This window comes from Tamandua tetradactyla, chromosome 4, assembly GCF_023851605.1.
Source record: "Tamandua tetradactyla isolate mTamTet1 chromosome 4, mTamTet1.pri, whole genome shotgun sequence".
Taxonomy (NCBI): domain Eukaryota; kingdom Metazoa; phylum Chordata; class Mammalia; order Pilosa; family Myrmecophagidae; genus Tamandua; species Tamandua tetradactyla.
This window is the reverse complement of record NC_135330.1, coordinates 468,188-490,519: the sequence shown is the minus strand read 5'-3', so window position 1 is coordinate 490,519 and position 22,332 is coordinate 468,188. Positions and strand designations below refer to the sequence as shown.

At 39.2% G+C, this 22,332-nt stretch overlaps 1 protein-coding gene across 1 annotated transcript; it reads right to left on the bottom strand.

Moving 5' to 3' along the window:
* Positions 1-257: 257 nt before the first annotated feature.
* On the bottom strand, positions 258-5,497 carry LOC143679680 (olfactory receptor 5J3-like). Its single transcript, XM_077155885.1, has 3 exons — positions 5,440-5,497; positions 5,010-5,396; positions 258-1,456 (listed from the first exon to the last, which is right to left on the bottom strand). The coding sequence occupies exons 1-3, from the start codon at positions 5,495-5,497 to the stop codon at positions 258-260; spliced, it is 1,644 nt and encodes a 547-aa protein (XP_077012000.1).
* Positions 5,498-22,332: the final 16,835 nt, after the last annotated feature.

The following is a 22,332-nucleotide window of genomic DNA, read 5'->3' as shown; positions in this document are numbered from 1 at the left end:
AAGTTACAGGTAATGGGTTCAGTGATTCTCCTGGGTGATAAAGTATTCTAAAATATCAGTGGACTGGAGAGAGCACAATGGGCATGATGCTCTGTGCAGGGGTAGCTCTTTGTCCTGGGGCAATGGGTTCACACAGCTGTGAAGAGATACCACACTGTGAAAGCAGTGTTACAACTGCAGTCAGAATGCTCATATTTTTCTCTGAATAAGAATAATGGTCCAGAATGAGAAACATTGAGCCAATTACAGCTTTCACTCTAGAACCCATGTTCTGCAACCAGCTTCCCCAAGGCTCCCTTGACCTCCTTGTTTCTCAGGCTGTAGATGATGGGGTTCAGCATGGGGGTCATAACACAGAAGAGCACAGAGATCAGGATTCCCGTGTCCAGGGAGTAGCCTTCACTGGGCTGGTCATAATTGAAGTTGGCCATTCCATAGAAGATCACCACCACGCTGAGGTGGGAGGCACAGGTAGCGAAGGCTTTGCTCCTGCATTGAGCAGAGGGCATCCTAAGGACGGCCGAGATGATGAGTATGTAGGACGCTGCAGTAAACAGGCAGGGACTCAGGCCAATGGTGGCACTGGCCACGTGGAGCACAGACTCATTGACAGAGGTGTCTGAGCAGGAGAGCTTCAGGAGCAGCGGGATGTCACAGAAAAAGTGGCTGATCTGGTTGGGCCCACACAGCGTGAGTGTGGCTGTCAGCACTGTGTGTGTCATGGAATTCACCAGGCCACACAGCCAGGACCCAATCACCAAACCCACACAGACCTTCACACTCATGAGGACTGGATATTGAAGAGGGTGGCAAATGGCGACATAGCGGTCATAAGCCATGGCAGCCAATAAGACACCCTCAGCGCCAGCACAGGTCACGAGGAAGAAGACCTGGGAGAGGCAGCCCTCGTATGATATGGTCTTCTTCTCCCGGAAGAAGTTCACCAGCATGACTGGGGTGGTGGTGGACGCGTAGCAGATGTCCAGGAAGCTCAGGTTGCCGAGGAAGTAATACATTGGCGTGTGGAGGGCAGGACTGACCCTGGTTGCCACTATTATGAGCATATTCCCCAGGAGAGTGGTCAGGTAAATGACCAGGAAGACCAGGAACAGCAACCCCTGTAGGTTGGGGTGGTTAGAAAACCCCAAGAAGATGAATTCAGTGACATCTGTTTTGTTGTTCATTTCAAAGAGCATCAGATCTACAGAACAATGAGAAAAAGTAACCGTAATGAGATTGAACAGAAGATACCTCAAACAGGCTGCAAACGTGCAGGGTGATGTCAAGTTCTGTTGGCCTAGAGCAGCTGGGCAGTGGGGGGCGGTGTGCAGGGCAGGGCTGCCTTCATGGGGCCGTGACTGCCCAGTCAGCAGACCTAGAGAGCGCAGGCTCAGGAGCTCCTCCATGGACGTGTGTGGCCGCTGGTAGGTGGGAATAAGTGGAGACTTGGTTAAAACTGCTAAAAACAGCTAGTCCTTTGTTAGAATGATTTCATTATTGAGTGTTTCTGTAATATCCTCCTCTGATCAGTGCCCTTTTGTCATATCTTTTACTTTTCTGAGTAACAAATTTTCACTGCAAAAATGAATGCAGAAAGTTATAAAAAGAAGAATTGAATCACTGAAAGAATCAATCCTGCTTTTCAGTATATTCCATTTCTGGTCCCTTTTTAAAAATTCGTGCATATGTACCATGATCTCTAATTGTAGTTTTAAAGTATTGAGAATACAATTTTCCAGGGATGCATTGTCTTCCCTTATACAAAATAAATTTAGTATCTCACCTGTGTTTGAACGCTTATATTGTGTTCAGTCCTTTTGCTATTATAAATACTGGAATGAACATAAATATACATAAGCATGTCCGATTATTTCTTCAGAAGAATCTTTTAAGTCCTTGCTTTTTAAAATACACTGATTTCATATTTATCAACATGATTACTTTCTTTTCTTGCTTTATAAGATTGCAAAAATTTTAACCAAACATACATACTAAGGTATGTTTCCTAATTATTAAGGTAAACTTTATTAAACCAAGGTTTATCCTCAAATCAAGCCTTAAGTTTCCTGAAAAAAATTTTGAATCAATTATTAACTTTCCATTAAGCCATCTGTGTTAATTAGATTCAGTTGTCACCTTGGCCAGGTAAGCATATCTAGTTCTGTTGCTGCGGACACAAGCCAATGGTACGTGAACCTCATCTGTTGCTAATTACATCTGCAGTCAGGTAGGAGGCGTGTCTGCTGCAATGAGTGATGTTTGACTTAATTGGCTGGTGCTTAAATGAGAGAACGCAATGTAGCACAGCCAAGCAGCTCGGCATTCCTCATCTCAGCACTAGCAGCTCAGCCCAGGCCTTTGGAGATGCAGAAAGTCACCCCGGGGAAAGTTGTTGGAACCCAGGGGCCTGGAGAGAAGACCAGCAGAGACCATCTTGTGCCTTCCACGTAAGAAAGAACCTCAGTGGAAAGTAAGCTGCCCTTCCTCTGAAGAACCAACAAAATAAATCCCCTTTTATTAAAAGCCAATCCGTCTCTGGTGTGTTGCATTCCGGCAGCTAGCAAACTAGAACACCATCCATTCTAATCTTTCACACGTTTTGTGAACTACGTTTTTTGTATCATTTTTGACCTGGTAGCTAGGTGCTATGGTAGAAAGGACATGTAGACTCCAATCCTACTTCTGCCACTTATTAGATGGAGACCATGGTTGGGCTAGCTGACTTTTCTCTTTCTCAGTTTGCTCACTGAGCTCTGATTTTAATACTGCCCATAGCACCGGTGATGGAAAAGGTAACATGGGATATTATAAATAGTGTGTTCATGACACAACAGGTGCGATCAACTGTAGTTATCACTTCATTATTTTTAATCCATACAAAAATATTTTCAAGATAAAATCTTTTCTTTGACTCTAGCTTCCACACGTATACCCATGTGACCACTTTCACCACTGATACCGTTTTCTCTTGCTGAGACAACTGCAGCTGTCTCCCAGCTGCCTCCACCATCTCTGCTTAGCCTGTTTCTGCAGAGCAGCAGCCAGAGTTCTTACACAGAAACTGTTTAACTGACAACTTGCTCTGCAGCCTGAAGAGCAGCCTCTGTGAGCTCCAGCTGGTCAGCATTGTTATATATTAAGTAATAAGGCTAATTACTTAATATCTCTTTGTGTAATATTTCCATGCCTAAAATGTGGATTAAAATAAAACAGCCCATATCTGAAAAAGAATCATAAAAAATTATCCAATCTAAAAGGATCAATATATGGGCAAATAAAAACCCTTGGTATTTAAACAATTTTAAAAACTATTAACATTCAAAGCAAAAGTAATAGCAATGCATTGAGGGACTTGTAACATAGATAGAAATGAAATATATTCCAACAGCAACACAAAGGATGGGAGGGAGACTAAATGGAAAAATGTTTTGTAATGTTCTTGTGTTGTTTACTAAATAATAAAATATTAACTCCAGGTATACCATATTAATAGACTAGACCATGTCATATAGTACATAGAGTAAGTGCTAAAAAATAAGTCTAAGGGGTACGTGCAAAAACCAATAAAGGAGATTAAATAGATTAGTGAAAAGGAAACATTCCAAAAGAAGACATGGAAGAACAGAAGGAATAAAACAGAAAGTGAATAACAATATTTTAGACCTAGCTCAATCATACCAGTAATATCAGAAAATGAATACGGACTAAACACGCCAATAAAAGGCGAAGATTATCAGATAGGAGTTTGAACTGAACAAACTCTATCTTTTTATGAGAAACATGTTAGAAATATGATCTTGGCTATGTTCAAATTAAAGAATAGTTGCAAATATACCACATACATCTAAACATTGAAAAGTTGATGTGTAGAGTTTAAGAGGGAAAGCATTGTCAAAGCTAAAGAGGGATGTTCATGGTAGTAAAGGAGTCAATTCATCACAAAAACATAATAATCATAAATGTATAAAACAGTCCAATAACATACTTCAAAATATATAAAGCAAAGTTAACAAAAGAAGAAACAGAGAAGTTCGCAATCATAATGGGAAATTTATTACTACACTCATTAAGTGCCAGTAAAAGTAGAAAAAAACAGTAAGTATATAAAACGTGAATAACAAATTAATCAGTTCAACATAATTGGTGTTTATAGAACATTCCAAACATTAATTGAAAATAAGCTTCCTAGATGAATGCACATGGAGCATTCATTAAATAGGCTACTTGTTATAAAGCAAGTCTCAATAGATTTTAAAGGCTTGAAATGATAGTGTGTTTTCCTGGCCATGATGAAATTGAATTAGAAATTAATAACAAAGGTTATATCACAAATCCTAAGATATTTTAAAATTGAGAAAACATTTTCATATATATCTATAGGTTCAGGAAGTCATGTGAGAAATACGTAATTTTTAAATATAATGACAAGGAAAAATAGCAAATCAAATATTTTCAAGTCCAGCTGAATCAGTGCTTAGAGGGAAACATAATTTTCAATGCCTATATTAGAACAAAAGAAATGTTCAAAATCAACTTCCTTATTCGGTAGAACTATTTCTAGCTTATTGTTTAGGAATTAAAGATAAAGTTAAGCCCAAAAAATATAGAAGAAAAAATTATGAAGTGTTGAAATCAACAAAATAGAAGAAAAAAAAAGAAGCAATAGCAAGAAACGAATAAAGATTTTTTAAAAAGTGGTTCTTTGAAAAGTTCAATAAAATTGATATACACCTAGTAAAACAGATCAAGGAATTTTAAAAAATATATGAATTACCAAAACTAGCAATAAACAGGATGTGATTATAGCTGTTACAAACATTAAAGAGATCATTTCAAAATTACAAAAAATTTCATTCCAATAGACTTGACAGCTTAAATAAAAAAGACAAGTTTCTTGAAAAACCACAACCTCCCCAAATCAACATAATTAACATAAGAAGAAAAAGAATATTTAAATAGCCCCATATCCATTATAAAAAACTTAGTGGACTAGGAGAGGTGGAGCTCACCTCTGCTCCCAGAAACAGCTAGAGAAGGGACAGGAAAACGGCACCCTGGAGCGGCCCCCAGGGTGAAAGTGACCCGGGAGGGTCTCTGCGCCAGGCAGGAGGCCCTGGCTGGAGAAGCAGCAGAACTGGGCGCGGGGACCCCTAGGGCGGCCAGGGGTGCGGACAGCAGAGCGCCCTTGGGAGCACACAGCATGGACACGGGACAGGAGGTAAGATAGGAACCACCACTCTCGCGCACTGGCCCACGCCCCGTGACCGCAACCCGCCCACACTCCACGCACCTGAACCCTGTCACCTGCACCCCCAGCCCCACCCTGCACACTGCCCAAGCCTGTCGCAGCCCGACCCACCTCTCCTGCGCAAGCGCACAGTCTCGCCCCGCCCCTCCTGAGACCCACACAAAGGCGTAGGGCCCCTCAACCACCACTACCGCATCCTTGCCCCTGCAGGCGGTCGCTGCGCCTCCAGGCCGCGATGCCCACCTTCATACCTGGTCCACCCGCCCCCAGCCCATGCAGTCCCCCAGCCCCACCCACCCCACCGTGAGCTCTGCACAGCACACATCAACATCCAGCCCCACTCCCGACATACATGTGCACGTGCCTCCATTCAAGCCCCTCAGCTCTGGGCAAGTACTGACTTGTGCGTCCGGGCTACCACTGCCCCCAGCCCACACAGGACCAATCCCACCCACTGCTCCTGAGCTCTGGGTGCAGGCATCCCAAGACCCTGCCCCCAGGCTGGTGCGCAGCCACAGCCACAGCCACATCCTCCCGGCCGGGCACCCACGTATCCGGGCATAGACCTCTTGACTCCTGCACCCCACCCTTCTGCCCTGCACACATGGACACCCTTGCCCCACCCCTTGGCACAAGTGCCTTCTCCCACACCTGGCAGGTGCTCTCACAGGCATTGGTACCACATAGCCTCCGCCCTGTACAAACAGGCACCTTATCCCAACCCACCCACACATCTGCATACACATGCCAGGGCCCCCGCCCACCCATCATCACCCACCAGACGCATGTCCCACAGCCTCCGTGATCTGTGCCCCATCCCTACACACGTGTGCATCCACATCCTGGCCTCGCTGGACCTCTCCCCCTGCACAAGGACACACCTGCTCCCCAACCTCCCTGTATCCTGACTTCTGTGCCCTGCACCCCACACCCTGACACCCACGACCCACATGCTCCATGCACCCACACACATCCTTCCCTTATACCAGCCCACGTGCATCTGCTCAGGACCCACTCACCACTCACCACACCCTGTCTCTGTGACCCCCACGCCACACCCTTGACCTGTGCTCCAAGGCCTGCCTGCATTATACCTTGCCCCCACGACCCCTGCACCACACCTCTGCAACCCCGCGACCTGGACCTCATGCTCACAGGCACAAGCATAGCATCCCGACCCATGCATACACCTGCACAGCAACCCCTCACTGCACTATTGTGCCTCTCCCCACACCCCGCATCCTACTCCATGCACATCCTATAAATACAAAGCTTTCGACTACTGAAGGAAATCAACGCCCAAAGTAACCCTATCAAGGTATTTACAGGCTGTGAAGACAGTGGAAGATCATTCTCCTTGTGAAGATGCAGATACAGCCTAGTTTAATGATCAAATTAAAACACCGGAGGGGACACAGACTTTGGAACAACTAATCAAAGATGTTCATATACTCTATTAAATAAACTCAATGGGATGGCTAATGACATAAAGGAGATCAAGAAGACACTAGAAAAGCATAAAAAAATTTAAAGAATAAATAGGAAAATAGCACATATCACATAGATTAAAGATGCTATAGACCAAATAAAAAATATATTAGAGGCATACAACAGCAGATTTGAAGAGTCAGAAGAAAGAATAATCAAATAAAAGGACAGGACAAGTGATTTTGAACACACAAAAGAGCAAATGGCAAAAAAGATGGAAAATTTTGAATTGGATCTCAGGGACATGATGGACAAAACAAAGCACACAAATATAAGAATCACTGGTGTCCCACAAGGAGAAGAGAAGAGTGAAGGGCTAGGAAGAGTAGTTGAGGATATAATGGGGGAAAACTTCCCAATTCTTATAAAGGACATAAATATGCAAATCAAAGAAGTCCAGTGAACTCCAAACAGAATAAATCCAAATAGGCCTTCCCCAAAACATGTACTAATCGGTCTGTCAAGTGTTGAAGAGGAGCAGAAAATTCTAAATGTGGCAAAAGAAAAACAATCTACTATGTACAAGGGAAACCACAAAACACTGAGTTCAGACTACTCAACCAGCCCCATGGAAGTGAGAAGTCAGTGGTATGATAATATTCAAGATCCTGAAAAGAAAGGACTTCCAGCCAAGAATTCTGCACCCAGTCAAATTGTCCTTCAAAATGAGGGAGAGATTAAAATTTTCACAAACAAATGCTGAGAGAATTTATTCACAAGGGACCAGCCCTAAAAGAAATACTAAAGGAAGTTCTGCTGGCTGAAAAGAAGGGACAGGAGAGGGAGGTCTGGTGGAGGGCACAGTAACTTAAAGGATAAGAAAGAGACAGAGGAAAAAGAATATATAGATCTGACAAAGAAAATTCAAAGGATAAGCTAGTGGATTCAGGAAATGCCTTTTCAGTAATTACTTTGAATGTTAATGGACAGAACTTACCCATTAAAAGAAACAGGTTGGCCAAATGGATTAAGAAATATAATCCAGCTATACGCTGCTACAAGCAACTCATCTTAGACCCAAGGATGCAAATAGATTGAAAGCAAAAGGATGGAGAAAGTTGTTCCATGCAAGCTGTAACCACAAGAAGGCAGGAGTAGCTATACGTATATCAGATAAAATAGACTTTAAGTATAAAGACATCATAAGAGGCAAAGAAAGACACTATATATTAATAAAAGAGACAATTCACCAAGAAGAAATAACAATCAATAATGTTTATGCTCCCAATCAAGGAGCTCCAAAGTACGTGAAACAGACATTGGCAAAACTGAAGGGCGCATAGATGTTTCAACAATAATAGTAGAAGAGTTCAATACACCACTCTCTTGTATAGGTAGAACAACCAAACAGAAGATTGACAAGGAAATAGAGAAGTTAAACAACTTGATAAATGAATTAGACCTAACAGACACATATAGGTCATTACACCATAAAACACCAGGATATACATTCTTCTCTAGCACTCATGGAACATTCTCTAGGATAGATCATATGCTGGGCCACAAAACAGGTCTTTATACATTTAAAAAACATTGACATTATTCAAAGCACTTTCTCTGATCAAAATGGAATGAAGACCACACACACAACATGCACCAGTCTGGACAAGCTGGACCAGCTGAAATCTCATGCAGAACTGTGAGTCCCCCAAACTGTGGAGGCCGGTGCCTCTCCCCCACAGGTTGGTTCCTGGAGGGGAAAGGAAAGAGACTTTTCTAGCAGCAGGGCTGAGCTCAACCAAGCTCCAATTGCAGAATTAATTAGCAAATTCTGCCTGCTGAAAATAGGACCCCAGCACAGATAAACCTCACATAAAACTAAAGGTACTAGGAATTTTTGCCCAGATACAGAGGGGGCAGGACTGGAAGAAAAAACAAAGCAGGGGCTATTTGAGTCAGACAGCACAAAATACTTGAAAAAGGGTGAACCCTAAAAACAAAGGTGGAGGGGCACATGGAACCTGGAGATACATAGAACAGCGCTGCAAGGCAAGCTCTTGATTAACAAACCTGAGGAATGGGGGGAGTCTGCTCTGAAAAGGATTTTTTTTTTTTGCTTTGTTTCTACTACTTAACAACTCATTAGGTAGAACTGGAGTCTTCCTAGGTTCCAATTGCCCCATGCAAGGGTGGAATTAAGCTTGTCTGAGAGACAAAGAGGTTGGTCAGGTGAAAGGAGTTAATTCCCTGAAGGCTGTGCCTTCCCCAAGAGAGGGGTGGGCCCAGTTTAAGTGGCATTCCTCCCTCAAGGAATTCAGACCCCAAAATCTGGAAAGTGGAAGCGATTAAAGCCAGCCTACAACCTCTCCTCTGTCTTAACCACACCCCAGCAAGGAGAGTCAGCTGAAGTTAAAGGCACCATATCACCTTATGCTGGTGGAACCCACAGGCAGACAAGTGCCATGTATTGGGCAGGACAGGAAAAACACAGAGTCAAGAGACTGCATAGCTTTCAACCTGCTTTGTCCCACCCTCAGGGAAAACTGATGCAGTTGACTCTTTCCTCCTGAGAGGAGACCAGTCTGGTCTGGGAAAATTTGACTGGGGTCTATAATATCTAAGTAGACCCTCCTAAAAAAAACAAGTTCCATATAGGCAGGGCAAGAAATGGAAAATTGAGAACTGAAAAATTCTGATCCATTAAACAAAACCTATGCTAAAGGTCTAGAATAAGATGAACTGAATGTCAAAGAAAGCACGGAGAACAAAGCCATCCAGCAAGAAAATCCCAGGTAAAAGAGTGAAAACCATCCCCAGAATAAGCTAAATAATGAAATAAAATGTGTAGCTGCCAGCAAAAAAATAATGAGTCATACTAGGAAAATTGAAGATACAGCCCAGTCAAAGGAACAAACCAACAATTCAAATGAGATACCGGAGTTGAAACACCTAATTTAGGATGTTCGAACATACAAGGAAAATATCATCAAAAATCAAATCAACAAACTGAGGGAAGATATAAAGAAGGCAATGGGTTAACAAAAAGAAGAAATCAAAAGTATGAAAAAACAAATCACAGAACTTATGGGAATAAAAGACACAGTAGAAGAGATTTTTTAAAAAAAGCAATGGAAACTTACAACTTGGTTTGAAGAAATAGAAGAAAGGATTAGCAAGCTGGAGGACTGGACATATGAAATCCAACACGCAAAAGAAAATATAGGGGAAAGAATGGGAAAATATTAGCAGGGACTCAGGGAATTGAATGACAGCGTGTAGCACATGAATATATGTGTTATGGCTGTCCCAGAAGGAGAGGAGAAGGGAAAAGGAGGAGAAAGATGAATGGAGGAAATTATAACTGAAAATTTCCCATCTCTTATGAAAGACATAAAATTACAGATCCAAGAAGTATAGCATACCCCAAACAGAATATATCCAAGCAGACATACTCCAAAAACACTTACTAATCAGACTGTCAGATGTCAAAGAGAAAGAGAAAATTTTGAAAGCAGAAAGAAAAAAGCAATCCATCACATACAAGGGGAGCTCAATAAGAATCTTTGTAGATTTCTCAGCAAAAACTATGGAGGCAAGAAGATAGTGGTATAATATATTTAAGTTGGTAAAAGAGGACAGGCCGTAGTGGCTCAGCAGGCAGGGTTCTCACCTGCCATGCTAGAGACCTGGGTTCAATTCCTGGTGCCTGCCCATTCAAGAAAAAAAAAATCCTAAAAGAGAAAAACTGCCAGCCAAGAATTCTATGCCCAGCAAAACTGTCCTTCAAAAATGAGGGAGAAATTAAAACATTTTCAAGCAAAAAAATCACTGAGAAGAATTTTGACCAAGAGACAAGCTCTGCAAGAAATACTAAAGGGAGCACAAAAGGCAGATAGGAAAAGACAGAAGAGAGAAGTGTAGAGAAGACTGTAGAAATGAAGACTATCAGTAAAGGTAAAAAGAGAAAAAAATTAGATATGATGTATAAAATCCAAAAGGGAATATGGTAGAAGGAAGTACTGCCTTTACAAAAACAGCACTAAATGTAAATTGATTAAACTTCCCAAACAAAACATAGATTGACAGAACAGATTAAAAAACAGGACGCATCTATATGCTGTCTACAAGAGACTCATTTTAGATCCAAGGACAAAAATAGGTTGAAAGTGAAAGGTTGGGAAAAGATATTTCACCCAAACAACAATCAGAAAAGAGCACGAGTAGCTATACTAATAGCCAACATATTAGACTTCAAATGTAAAACAGTTAAAAGATACAAAGAAGGACACTGTGCTAATAAAAGGAACAATTCAACAAAAAGATATAACAATCATAAATATTTATGCACCAAGCCAGAGTGCTCCAAAATACATTAGGCAAACACTGAAAACACTCAAAAGAGAAATAGACACATCTACCATAATAGTTTGAGACATCAATTCCCCACTCTCATCAATGAACAGAACATCTAGACAGAGGATCAATAAAGAAACAGAATATTTGAATAATACAATAAATGAGCTAGAGTTAACTGACATTTATAGAACATTAAACCACACAACAGGAGGATACACCTTTTTGTCAATTGCTCATGGATCAGTCTCAAGGATAGACTACATGCTGGGTCACATAGCAAGGCTCAATAAATTTTAAAAGATTGAAATCATACAAAACACTTTCTCAGATCATAAAGGAATGAAGTTGGAAATCAATAATAGGCAGAGTGCCAGAAAATTCACAAATATACGGAAGCTGAACAACACACTCTTAAACAAACATTGGGTCAAGGAATAAATTACAAGAGAAATAAGTAAATGTCTCGAAGCAAATGAAAATGAAAACACGACATATCAAAATTTATGGGATGCAGCAAAGGCAGTGCTCACTAAGAGGGAAATTTATTGCCCTAAATGCCTAATCAAAAAAGAAGAAAGAGCAAAAATTGAGGAATTAACTGTCCACTTGGGAGAACTAGAGAAAGAACAGCAAACTAACCCCAAAGCAAGCAAAAGGAAAGAAACAATGAAGATTAGAGCATAAAAAAATGAAATTCAGAACATGAAAACAATCAAGAAAATCATCAAAACCAGGAGTTGGTTCTATGAGAAAATCAATAAGATTGATGAACCCTTAGCTAGGTTGAAAAAAAGAAGAGAGGGGATGCAAATAAATAAAATAAAAAATAGAAGAGGAGACATAAACCACTGACTCTGCAGAAATAAAGGAGGTAATGAGAGGATACTGTAAACAACTTTATGCTAATAAACTAGACAATGTGGATGAAATAGACAACTTCCTAGAAAGGCATGAACAACCAACATTGACTCAAGAAGAAATAGTCGACCTCAACAAACCAATCACAAATAAAGAAATTGAATCAATCATTAAGAAGCTCCCTCAAAAGAAAAGTCCAGGACCAGATGACTTCACATGTGAATTCTACCAAGCATTCAAGAAAGAATTAGTACCAATTCTGCTCAAGCTCTTCAAAAAAATTGAAGAAGAGAGAAGGCTACCTAACTCATTCTATGAAGCCAACATCACCCTCATACCAAAGCCAGACAAAGATACTACAAGAAAAAAAAAACTACAGAACAATCTCTCTAATGAATATAGATGCAAAAATCCTCAACAAAATTCTTGCAAGTCGAATCCAGCAGAACATTAAAAGAATTATACACCATGACCAAGTAAGATTCATCCCAGGTATGCAAGGATAGTTCAACATAAGAAAATCAATTAATGTAATACACCATATCAACAATCAAAGCAGAAAAACCACATAATCATCTCAATTGATGCAGAAAAGGCCTTTGACAAAATTCAACATCCCTTCTTGTTGAAAACACTTCAAAGGATGGGAATAGAAGGGAACATCCTCAACATGATAAAGGGAATATATGAAAAACCCATAGCTGACATCATTCTCAATGGGGAAAAACTGAAAACTTTCCCCCTAAGATCAGGAACAAGACAAGGATGTCCACTATCATCATTGTTATTCAACACTGTGTTGGAAGTTCTAGCCAGAGCAATTAGACAAGAAAAAGAAATACAAGGCATCAAAATGGAAAGGAAGAAGAAAAACTCTCATTGTTTGCAGATGATATGATACTATATGTTGAAAACCCTGAAAAAGCCACAGCAAAACTAGTAGAGCTAATAAATGAGTACAGCAAAGTGGCAGTTTACAAGATCAACACTCAAAAATCTGAAGTATTGGGGGTACGAGGGTAGTTCAATGGTAGAATTCTCGCCTGCCATGCAGGAGACCCGGGTTCAAGTCCCAGTTCGTGCACTTCCCAAAAAACAAATGAACAAGAAAAACAAAATACAACAAACAAACAAAAATTCAACAAATGGTGCAGCAATAATGGGATACATAGAAAAATAATGAAATGTGACTCTGTCATACAGCATACAAAAAAAAAACTGTAGTGTTTCTATACACTAGTAATGAACAATTTGAGGGGGAAATCAAGAAAAAAATTCCATTTACAATTGCAACCAAAAGAATAAAATATTTAGGAATAAATTTAACTAAAGATATAAAAGACCTATACAAAGAAAACTACAAAAAATCTTAAAAGAAATCACAGAAGACCTAAATAAATGGAAGGGCATTCATGTGTTCATGGATTGGAAGACTAAATATAGTTAAGATATCAATTCTACCTTAAATGATTTACAGATCCAATGCAATACTGATTAAAATCCCCCAAACTTACTTTTCAGAAATAGAAAAATCAATAACCAAATTTATCTGGAAAGGCAAGATGTCCTGAATAGCTAAAAATATCCTGAGGAAGAAAAATGAAGTTGGACGTCTCATGCTACCTGACTTTCAGACATATTATGAAGCTACAGTGGTCAAAACATCATGGTACTGGCATAAAGATAGATATACTGATCAATGGAAATGAGTAGAGTGTTCAGATATAGACCCTCTCATCTATGGACAATTGATCTTTGATAAGGTAGTCAAGCCAATTCACTTGGGACAGAACAGTGTCTTCAATAAATGGTGCCTGGAGAACTGGATATCCACATGCAAAAAATGAAAGAGGATCCATATTTCACACCCTATAGAAAAATTAACCCAAAATGGATCAAAGACCTAAACATTAGATCTAAGACCATAAAACTTTTAGAATAAAATGTAGGGAAATATCTTATAAATCTTGTAATAGGAGATGGTTCCCTACACATTACACCAAAAGCACAAGCATTAAAGAAAGAAATGGGAACTCCTCAAAATTAAACATTTTTGTGCATCAAAGAACTTTGTCAAGAAAGTAAAAAGACAGCAATGGGAGACAATATTTGGAAATGATGCATCAGATAAAGATCTAGTATCTAGAACATATAAAGAGATTGTTCAACACAACAACAAAAAGATAGAAAACCCAATTACAAAATGGGCAAAAGACATGAATAGACACTTCTCAGAAAAGGAAATACAAATGGCCAAAAGGCACTTGAAAAGATGCTCAACTTCCCTGGCTATTAGGGAAATGCAAATCAAAACCACAATGAGATGTCTCACACCCACCAGAATGGCCGATATCAATAAAACAGAAAACAATAAGTGCTGGAGAGGATGTGGAGAAAGAGGCACATTTATCCACTGTTGGTGGGAATATCAAATGGTACAACTGCTGTGGAAGGCAGTTTGGCGGTTCCTCAGGAAGCTAAGTATAGAATTGCCATATGACCTGAAAATACCATTGCTAGGTATCTACTCAGAGGACATGAGGGCAAGGACACAAATGGACATTTGCACAGCAATGTTTATAGCAGCATTATTTACAATTGCCAAGTGAGGGAAACAGCCTAAATGTCCATCAACAGATGAGTGGCTAAACGAGCTGTGGTGTACACATACGATGGAATATTATGCAGCTGTTAGACAGAATAAAGTTATGAAGTATGTAACAAAGTGGATGGACTTTAAGGACATTATGCTGAGTGAGATTAGCCAGAAACAAAAGGACAAATACTGTATGGTCTCACGGATATGAACTGACACTAGTGAATAAACCTGGATAATTTCAGTTGGTAGCAGAGACCATCAGGAGATAGAAATAGGGGTAGATATTGGGTAATTGGAGAAGAAGGGATACAGATTGTGCAATGGGACTAAGTGTAAAAATTCAGAAATGGGTAGCACAATACAACCTAAGTGTAGTACAATAATGTTAGAAAAAAAGCTGAATGTGAGAATGATAGAGGGAAGAGGGCTGGGGGCACAAATGAAATCAGTAGTAAAGATAGATGATAAAGACTGAGATGATATAATCTAGGAATGCCTAGAGTATACAATGATAGTGACTAAATGTACAAATGTGAAAATGTTTTTGCATGAGAAAGAACAAAAAAATGTCCATACTGCAGGCTGTTAAAAATAGATGGTAATTCATATTTTAAAACTTTAACTTATGTGTGAGACTAAAGCAAAAAATGTTTATTTGGCACAAAATTTATATTTTGACTAGTGCATTTTTGAATATAACTTATGTGGACAGCTTAATTGAACACCATAGTTCATGGAACCTTGAGTAGGGCATGAGATTTTGTAGGTTTGTCCAGAGTGATGCCCTGATAAATCCCAGAGTGATTTGAACAGTGAATAAAAAAGTATTTGCAAAGTCCCCTTGAGGGAATGGTGAGAAAGGGGGGAAATTCAACTTCCCCTAGTGGAGAATTCTTGATATTCTCACAAGCAGTGGGGACAACCAAAGCAAAAGGCTGAGCCCCCAGTCTTGGAGTTTGTTCATATGAAACTCAACCCCACAAAGGATAGGTCAAGCCTACTTAAAATTAAGCCTAAGAGTCATCCCCAAGAGAACCTCTTTTGTTGCTCCGATGTGGCCTCTCTCTCTCAGCCAACACGACAAGCAAACTCACTGCCCTCCCCTCTCTACATGGGACATGACTCCCAGGGGGTTGGGCCTTTCTGGCAACATAGAACAGAAATCCTAGAATGAGCTGAGACTCAGCATTAAGGGATTGAGAAAACCTTCTTGACCAAAAGGGGGAAAAGCAAAATGAGACAAAATAAAGTGTCAATGACTAAGAGATTTGAAACAGAGTCAAGAGGTTATTCTTGCACATTAAATAGATACAACCTTTCTAGTTAAGGTGTGATGGAGAGGCTGGAGGGAACTGCCTGAAAATGTAGAGCTGTGTTCCAGTAGCCATGTTTCTTGAGGATGATTGTATAATGATATAGCTTTCACACTGTGACTGTGTGATTGTGAAAACTTTGTGTCTGATGCTCCTTTTATCTACCTTATCAACATACAAGTAAAACATTTGAATTAAAAATGAATAATACGGGAAACAAATGTTAAAATAAATTAGTAGATTGAAATACCGGTGATCAATGAAAGGGAGGGTAAGGGGTATGGTATGTATGAATTTTTTCTGTTTTCTTTTTATTTCTTTTTCTGAATTGATGCAAATATTCTAAGAAATTATCATGATGATGAATATACAACTATGTGATGATATTGTGAGTTATTGATTATATGTCAAGAATGGAATGATCGTATGGTAAGAATGTTGGTGTTGTATGTTGTTATGTTTAATAAAAAAATTTTTTTAATGTATTGGCAATGTTCCTTGAGGGTTGGGGAAAAAATATGGAACTATTAAACTTTACCACCAGGGAAACCCCAGATACTGCGTCAAACATTCAGGACACCCAGATCAATAGGCCAAGCCTTTGATCTTAAGGCTTACTCTTGTGAAGCTTATGTAGGTAGTGGAGCAGCTTAGCCTACCTATAGAAGTGCCTTAGAGTTACTTCTGGAGGACCTCTGTCGTTGCTCAGATGTGGCCTCTCTCGCTCTTAGCCCAACTCTGCAAATGAAACCAATGCCCTCTTTCCTACATGAGACATGACATCCAGCAGTGAAAATCTCCCTCGCAGTGTGGGAGATGACTCCCAGGGATGAGCCTGGCCCTGGCACTGTAGGATAAGAAGCACCATCCTGGCCAAAGGGGTAAAAGAAGTATAGCTATTAAAGTATCCGTGGCTGAGATATTTCAAATAGAATCAAGAGGCTACTCTGGAGGTCACTCTTATTCAAGCTTCAGTTAGACATTGCTACCTATCATAACTTGCAAACTCCAACCAAAACCATTCCTACCAATTCTAAAGAATAGTTAGGGCATTACATAAGATTCTACAAAGGTTCCATACACTAGGGTAACTATCCAGAAACTTACAACCTCCAAATGGGTTTCTGGACCAGATAAGTCCTGAAATGCAGAGGGCCCAGCCTCTCCAGAATATCAACTAGTTCCATTCCCCCATCCCATATTATTGACAGCCCCTTCCAACATGAAAAAGTTAGAATGGGTATAGCCCAAATACCCCTAAAGAATTAGAGAAAGATCAAAGGTGATGGCATTATACAGAGAAGGTAATGTTTAACCAATGAGTGCTGAATCATGATATTGATATTTCTTTTAGTCTCTAGTACCTTAGAGCAGTTAGAAATAAAAACTTAAAATTCTGGAATTGTAACCCATACTGAATTCTGAAACTTGTTGTACAACTCATTGTTGTGATATACTTTGAAATTTATTGCTTTTTTGCATGTATGTTATATTTCACAATAAAAATCATTTTAAAAATTAGTCTGTAATTAAACTCCAGGCTCAGATGGCTTCACTGTGAATTCCACAAACGTTTTAGGAAGAAATAATACAATATTATGAAAACCTTTCAAATAACAGGAAAAGAGGGGTTATTTCCAACATTTTAATGATGCTAGCATAATCCTGACACTAAAATGTGATCAGGACATTTAAGAAAAGAAAATTATAGGCTAATATCCTTCAAGGACATTGGCACAAAAGTTTGAAAAATTAGCAAAAAAATCAGTGATACTTAAAAAGGATAATATGCTGTGAACAACTGTGGTTCATTCCAGGAATGTGTTTGTTCTAACATTTAAAAATTAATTATTGCCATTCTCCCATTAATAAAGGAGAAAATATGGAAACATTTCAATAAGTGCATGGAAAATTGCTAAATTTCAATACTCTTTGTAAATATTCAACAAACTGGAAAGATATGGTAACTTCCTCAGTCTGGTAAAGCTTACCTACAAAAAACCTGCAACTGTCTTCATATTTATTGGTGATGCTTTCTGAGCAGCAAAGAACAAAAACAAGCATATATACTTTCACCGTTTCTATTCAGATTTGTCCTAGAGATCCTAATCAGAACAATCAGGCAAGAAAAATAAATAAAAGCACAAATATTAGAAAGATCAGCCTGCTTTTATTGACAGATTTCATGATTGTACATGTAAAAAATGAAAGTAATCAACAAATAGTTGACAAAATCTCAGGAAGCAATGTCAACATACAAGGATTAATTATATTTATATAACAATTGGGAAATATAATTGAAGAACAATGCCATTTGTAAGAGCTTCAATATCAGTCAAGGATGTAGGAAAACATTTAGCAGAGGAACAGCAAGATGCCTCCCTTGAAAGTAAAACTATTCATGGGAATTAAATGCCAAAATTACCCTTTAGACTCAATGCAGGTCCAAAATTCCAGCAGTCATTTTTGAGGAAATTGCAAGCCAATTCTAAAACGTGCATGGAAATTCAAAGACCCTAGAATAATCAAATCAATCTCAAAGCAGAAAAACAAAGTAGGAGCACTAGTGTTTCCAGATTTCAAGAATTAGTATAACATTAAATAATTAGAACAATTGGCAATGTCGGGAAGAAAGGCAGATCGATGGAACAGAACGAGGATTCAGAAATAAACATACACACGGCCAACTCATCTCGCATGTTAGCTACCTTCACCATTAAAGATTTTAACCTGTTAATCATAATCACAGTTATTTTAAATTCCCTGTCTGATAGTTTTAACATCTTTTTTCACACCTGATTCCAGTGCTGATGTTTGCTTCCTCTTCCAAACTTTTTTCCTAATCTTTTCATTAGAAAACATAACTTTTTTAAAACTTTTTTTTAATATTCATCATCATGATCATTTCTTAGAACATTTGTATCAATTTAGAAAAAGAAATAAAAAGAAAACAGAAAAAAATCATACATACCATACTCCTTACCCCTCCCTTTCATTGATCACTAGCATTTTAATCTACTAAATTTATTTTAACATTTGTTTCCCCTATTATTTATTTATTTTTAATTCAAATGTTTTACTCATCTGTCCATAAGGTAGATAAAAGAAACATCAGACACAAGGTTTTCACAATCACACAGTCACATTGTGAAAGCTATATCATTATCAACCATCTTCAAGAAACATGGCTACTGGAACACAGCTCTACATTTTCAGGCAGTTCCCTCCAGCCTCTCCATCACACCTTAACTAGAAAGGTTATATCTATTCAATGCATAAGAATAACCTTCAGAATAACCTCTCAACTCTGTCTGGAATCTCTCAGCCACTGACACTTTATTTTGTCTCATTTTGCTTTTCCCCTTTTTGTCAAGAAGGTTTTCTCAATCCCTTAATGCTGAGTCTCAGCTCATTCTAGGATTTCTGTTCTATGTTGCCAGAAAGGCCCAACCCCCTGGGAGTCATGTCCCATGTAGAGAGGGGAGGGCAGTGAGTTTGCTTGTCGTGTTGGCTGAGAGAGAGAGGCCCCATCTGAGCAACAAAAGAGGTTCTCGTGGGGATGACTCTTAGGCTTAATTTTAAGTAGGTTTAGCCTATCCTTTGCAGGGTTAAGTTTCATATGAACAAATCCCAAGACTGGGGGCTCAGCTTATTGCTTTGGTTGTCCCCACTGCTTGTGAGAATATCAAGAATTCTCCACTAGGGGAAATTGAATTTTCCCCCTTTCTCACCATTCCCCCAAAGGGACTTTGCAAATACTTTTTTATTCACTGTTCAAATTACTCTGGGATTTATTAGGGCATCACTCTGGACAAACCTACAAAATCTCATGCCCTACTCAAGGTTCCATGTACTTATGGTGCTTAATTAAGCTTTCCACATAAGTTATATTAGAAGATGCACTAGTCAAAGTATAAATTTTGTACTAAGTAAACATTTTTTGCTTTAGTCTCACACATAAGTTAAAGTTTTAAAATATTAATTACCATCTATTTTCAATAACCTGCAGTACTGACATTCTTTTGTTCTTTCTCATGCAAAAATATTTTCAAATTTGTACATTTAATTACTATCATTTACACACTAGTCATATGCCAGACAACTTTTTGTTGACAGCTGGTCACTGGCCAATACCGTCTTTCCCTTTGCTGCACTTCCAGGGAATGGGGTTGACTTCATCTGCCCAGGAGCTGGTCTGACTTGGAAGTTGTTTCTACTACTGTCACCCTAAGATCACCATAGGCTTCAAATTCCTCTAGTGATGCTGTGTGTTTAGGGCGGAGCTAGTTAACACAAAGTTCTGCTCCTGCTTGATTTGGGTCTTCCTTTGCACTGTCCCCAGAGGTAATGTGTTGTTGAAGAACCCAGCTATATCACCATTACTTTTGCTTGTTTGTGGTGGGCTGCTGTAATAAGGGGAGGGGCCACAGGGGAGGGGCATTCCCTGTTGATCTGCTTAAACCTGCCTTAGATATGAGCACTGGGTCTTGGGGTGTGGCCTTCACAAGCCTTATTGCAACCCACCGCCCACCTCAGCCCTCCAGCTGTAGTGCTGGGCCGGGCATGCATCCTTGTTCCTCCCTGAAGGGTGAAATTTCTTTTGCACCTATTCTTTTTCTGCAGCTGCAACAGGTATCCACAATGCCCTACCATGACAGTTTGTTTATGTGCTCTTGCCCCTGCAGATTACAGTTTTTGTTCTCTGAGGAAATGGGTTTGGGGGGAATTTGCAGTGACTGCTGTTCCCACCTCCTCACCCATACAGCTCCACCAGGGAAGCTTTCTCATAATTCTTCCCAATCTTTGCTGTGAGTATGTGATGGGGTTCACAGAGGAAGAATGAAAGGGCACAAACCCTCTCATATCTATGGCCCCAGAGACTTCACACTTTCATACTAGCCCACACGGAGCATTTAACAATTCATTGACTGTTTTAACTGAATCTTCTTACAGCTTAGATGGTGTCTAGTGCTCCCTGGACAGGTTAAAAAAGGTTTGGGGTCTTTTTCCCTTTGCAAGAGCCTATCTTTCCCCAGTTTTCCATGTAGATGCTTACCATGCAACCTGCACCCTGAAGGGTTAAATAAACATCAGTAATCTGAATTTCATCCAGCTTTGTCTTTGTAGTAATGCTGGAAAGAATATTCCTTCTACCTCTCTAAATCTCTGAGCTGAAACTGAAAGTCTATACAAACAATTTTGAAAATGATTCAAAACTTTCTAATAAAGTCAAGCATATAGTATTATATAGTATATATATATATATAGTATTATATAGTTAATCTATGATGGGGCAGTTCCATCCCTAGACATCTACTTTAGAAAAATGAGTGCATGCGCTCACAAAAAGACTTGTAGGAGAATGTTCAAAACAGATAAATTTTTAATAGCTGAAACTATAAATTAAAATATGACTATCTATAGGAGAATCCATAACAATGATGTGGTATAGTCATACAGTGGGATACTTCACAGTTATTTTCAAAAACACACGTTTTTGATACATGTATGAACACTGATGATTCTAAAGAAGATTTCTTGAGTTAAAGAAGTCAGACACAAAATATTATTTTAACTGTGTGTTTCCATTTAAATGAATTTCAAAAAGAGGCAAAACTAATCTCTAGTGATCAAGTGAAAATAATTACATCTTAGGATCATATTGATTGGAACAGAGCATGAAGAAATTTCTGAGTTGATGGAAATGTTTTGTATCTTGATTTCAATAATGATTAGATGGGTGTATATATATGGGAGAATACAGCAACCCATACACTTAAGATTCACACATTTTACTTTATTTCAGTATTTCACCATGTGCTGGCCTGAAAGGATTATGTGCCCTAGAAAAGTCATGTTTTAATCCTGATCCACCTCGTGGAGGCAGCCGTTTCTTTTAATCCCTATTCAGCATTGTGGGTTGGAGACTTGATTAGATTATCCCCATGGAGATGGGACTTACCCAACTGTTGGTGTGACCTTTGATTAGATGGAGATGTGACTCTACCCATTCCAGGTGGGTCTTGATTAGTTTACTGGAATCCTTTAAAAGAGGAAACATTTTGGAGAAAGCTTGAGAGCCACAAAAGAGCCATGAGAACCATGAGAGACCACAGAGCCTTGGAGATGAAGAAGGAAAACACCCCTGGGGGAGCTTCATGAAGCAAGAAGCCTGGAGAGAAAGCCAGCAGACAGCGCCATGTTCGCCATGTGCCTTTCCAGGTGAGAGAAAGACCCTGAACTTCATCAGCCTTTTTGAATTAAGCTATCATTCCCTGGATGCCTTAGATTGGACATGTCTATAACCTTGCCTTAATTTGGACATTTTTCATAGTCTCAGAACTGCAAACTTGCAACTTAATAAATTCCCCTCTTAAAAAGCCTTTCCATTTCTGGTATATAGCATTCTGGCAACTAGCAAACTAGAACACACTGCTTATCAAATATGCTTCAATTGCAAAACATAAATAATGAAATAACTAAAAGCAGAAGATATTTCTCAATGTAATTTTCATTATAGGATTAGTCAG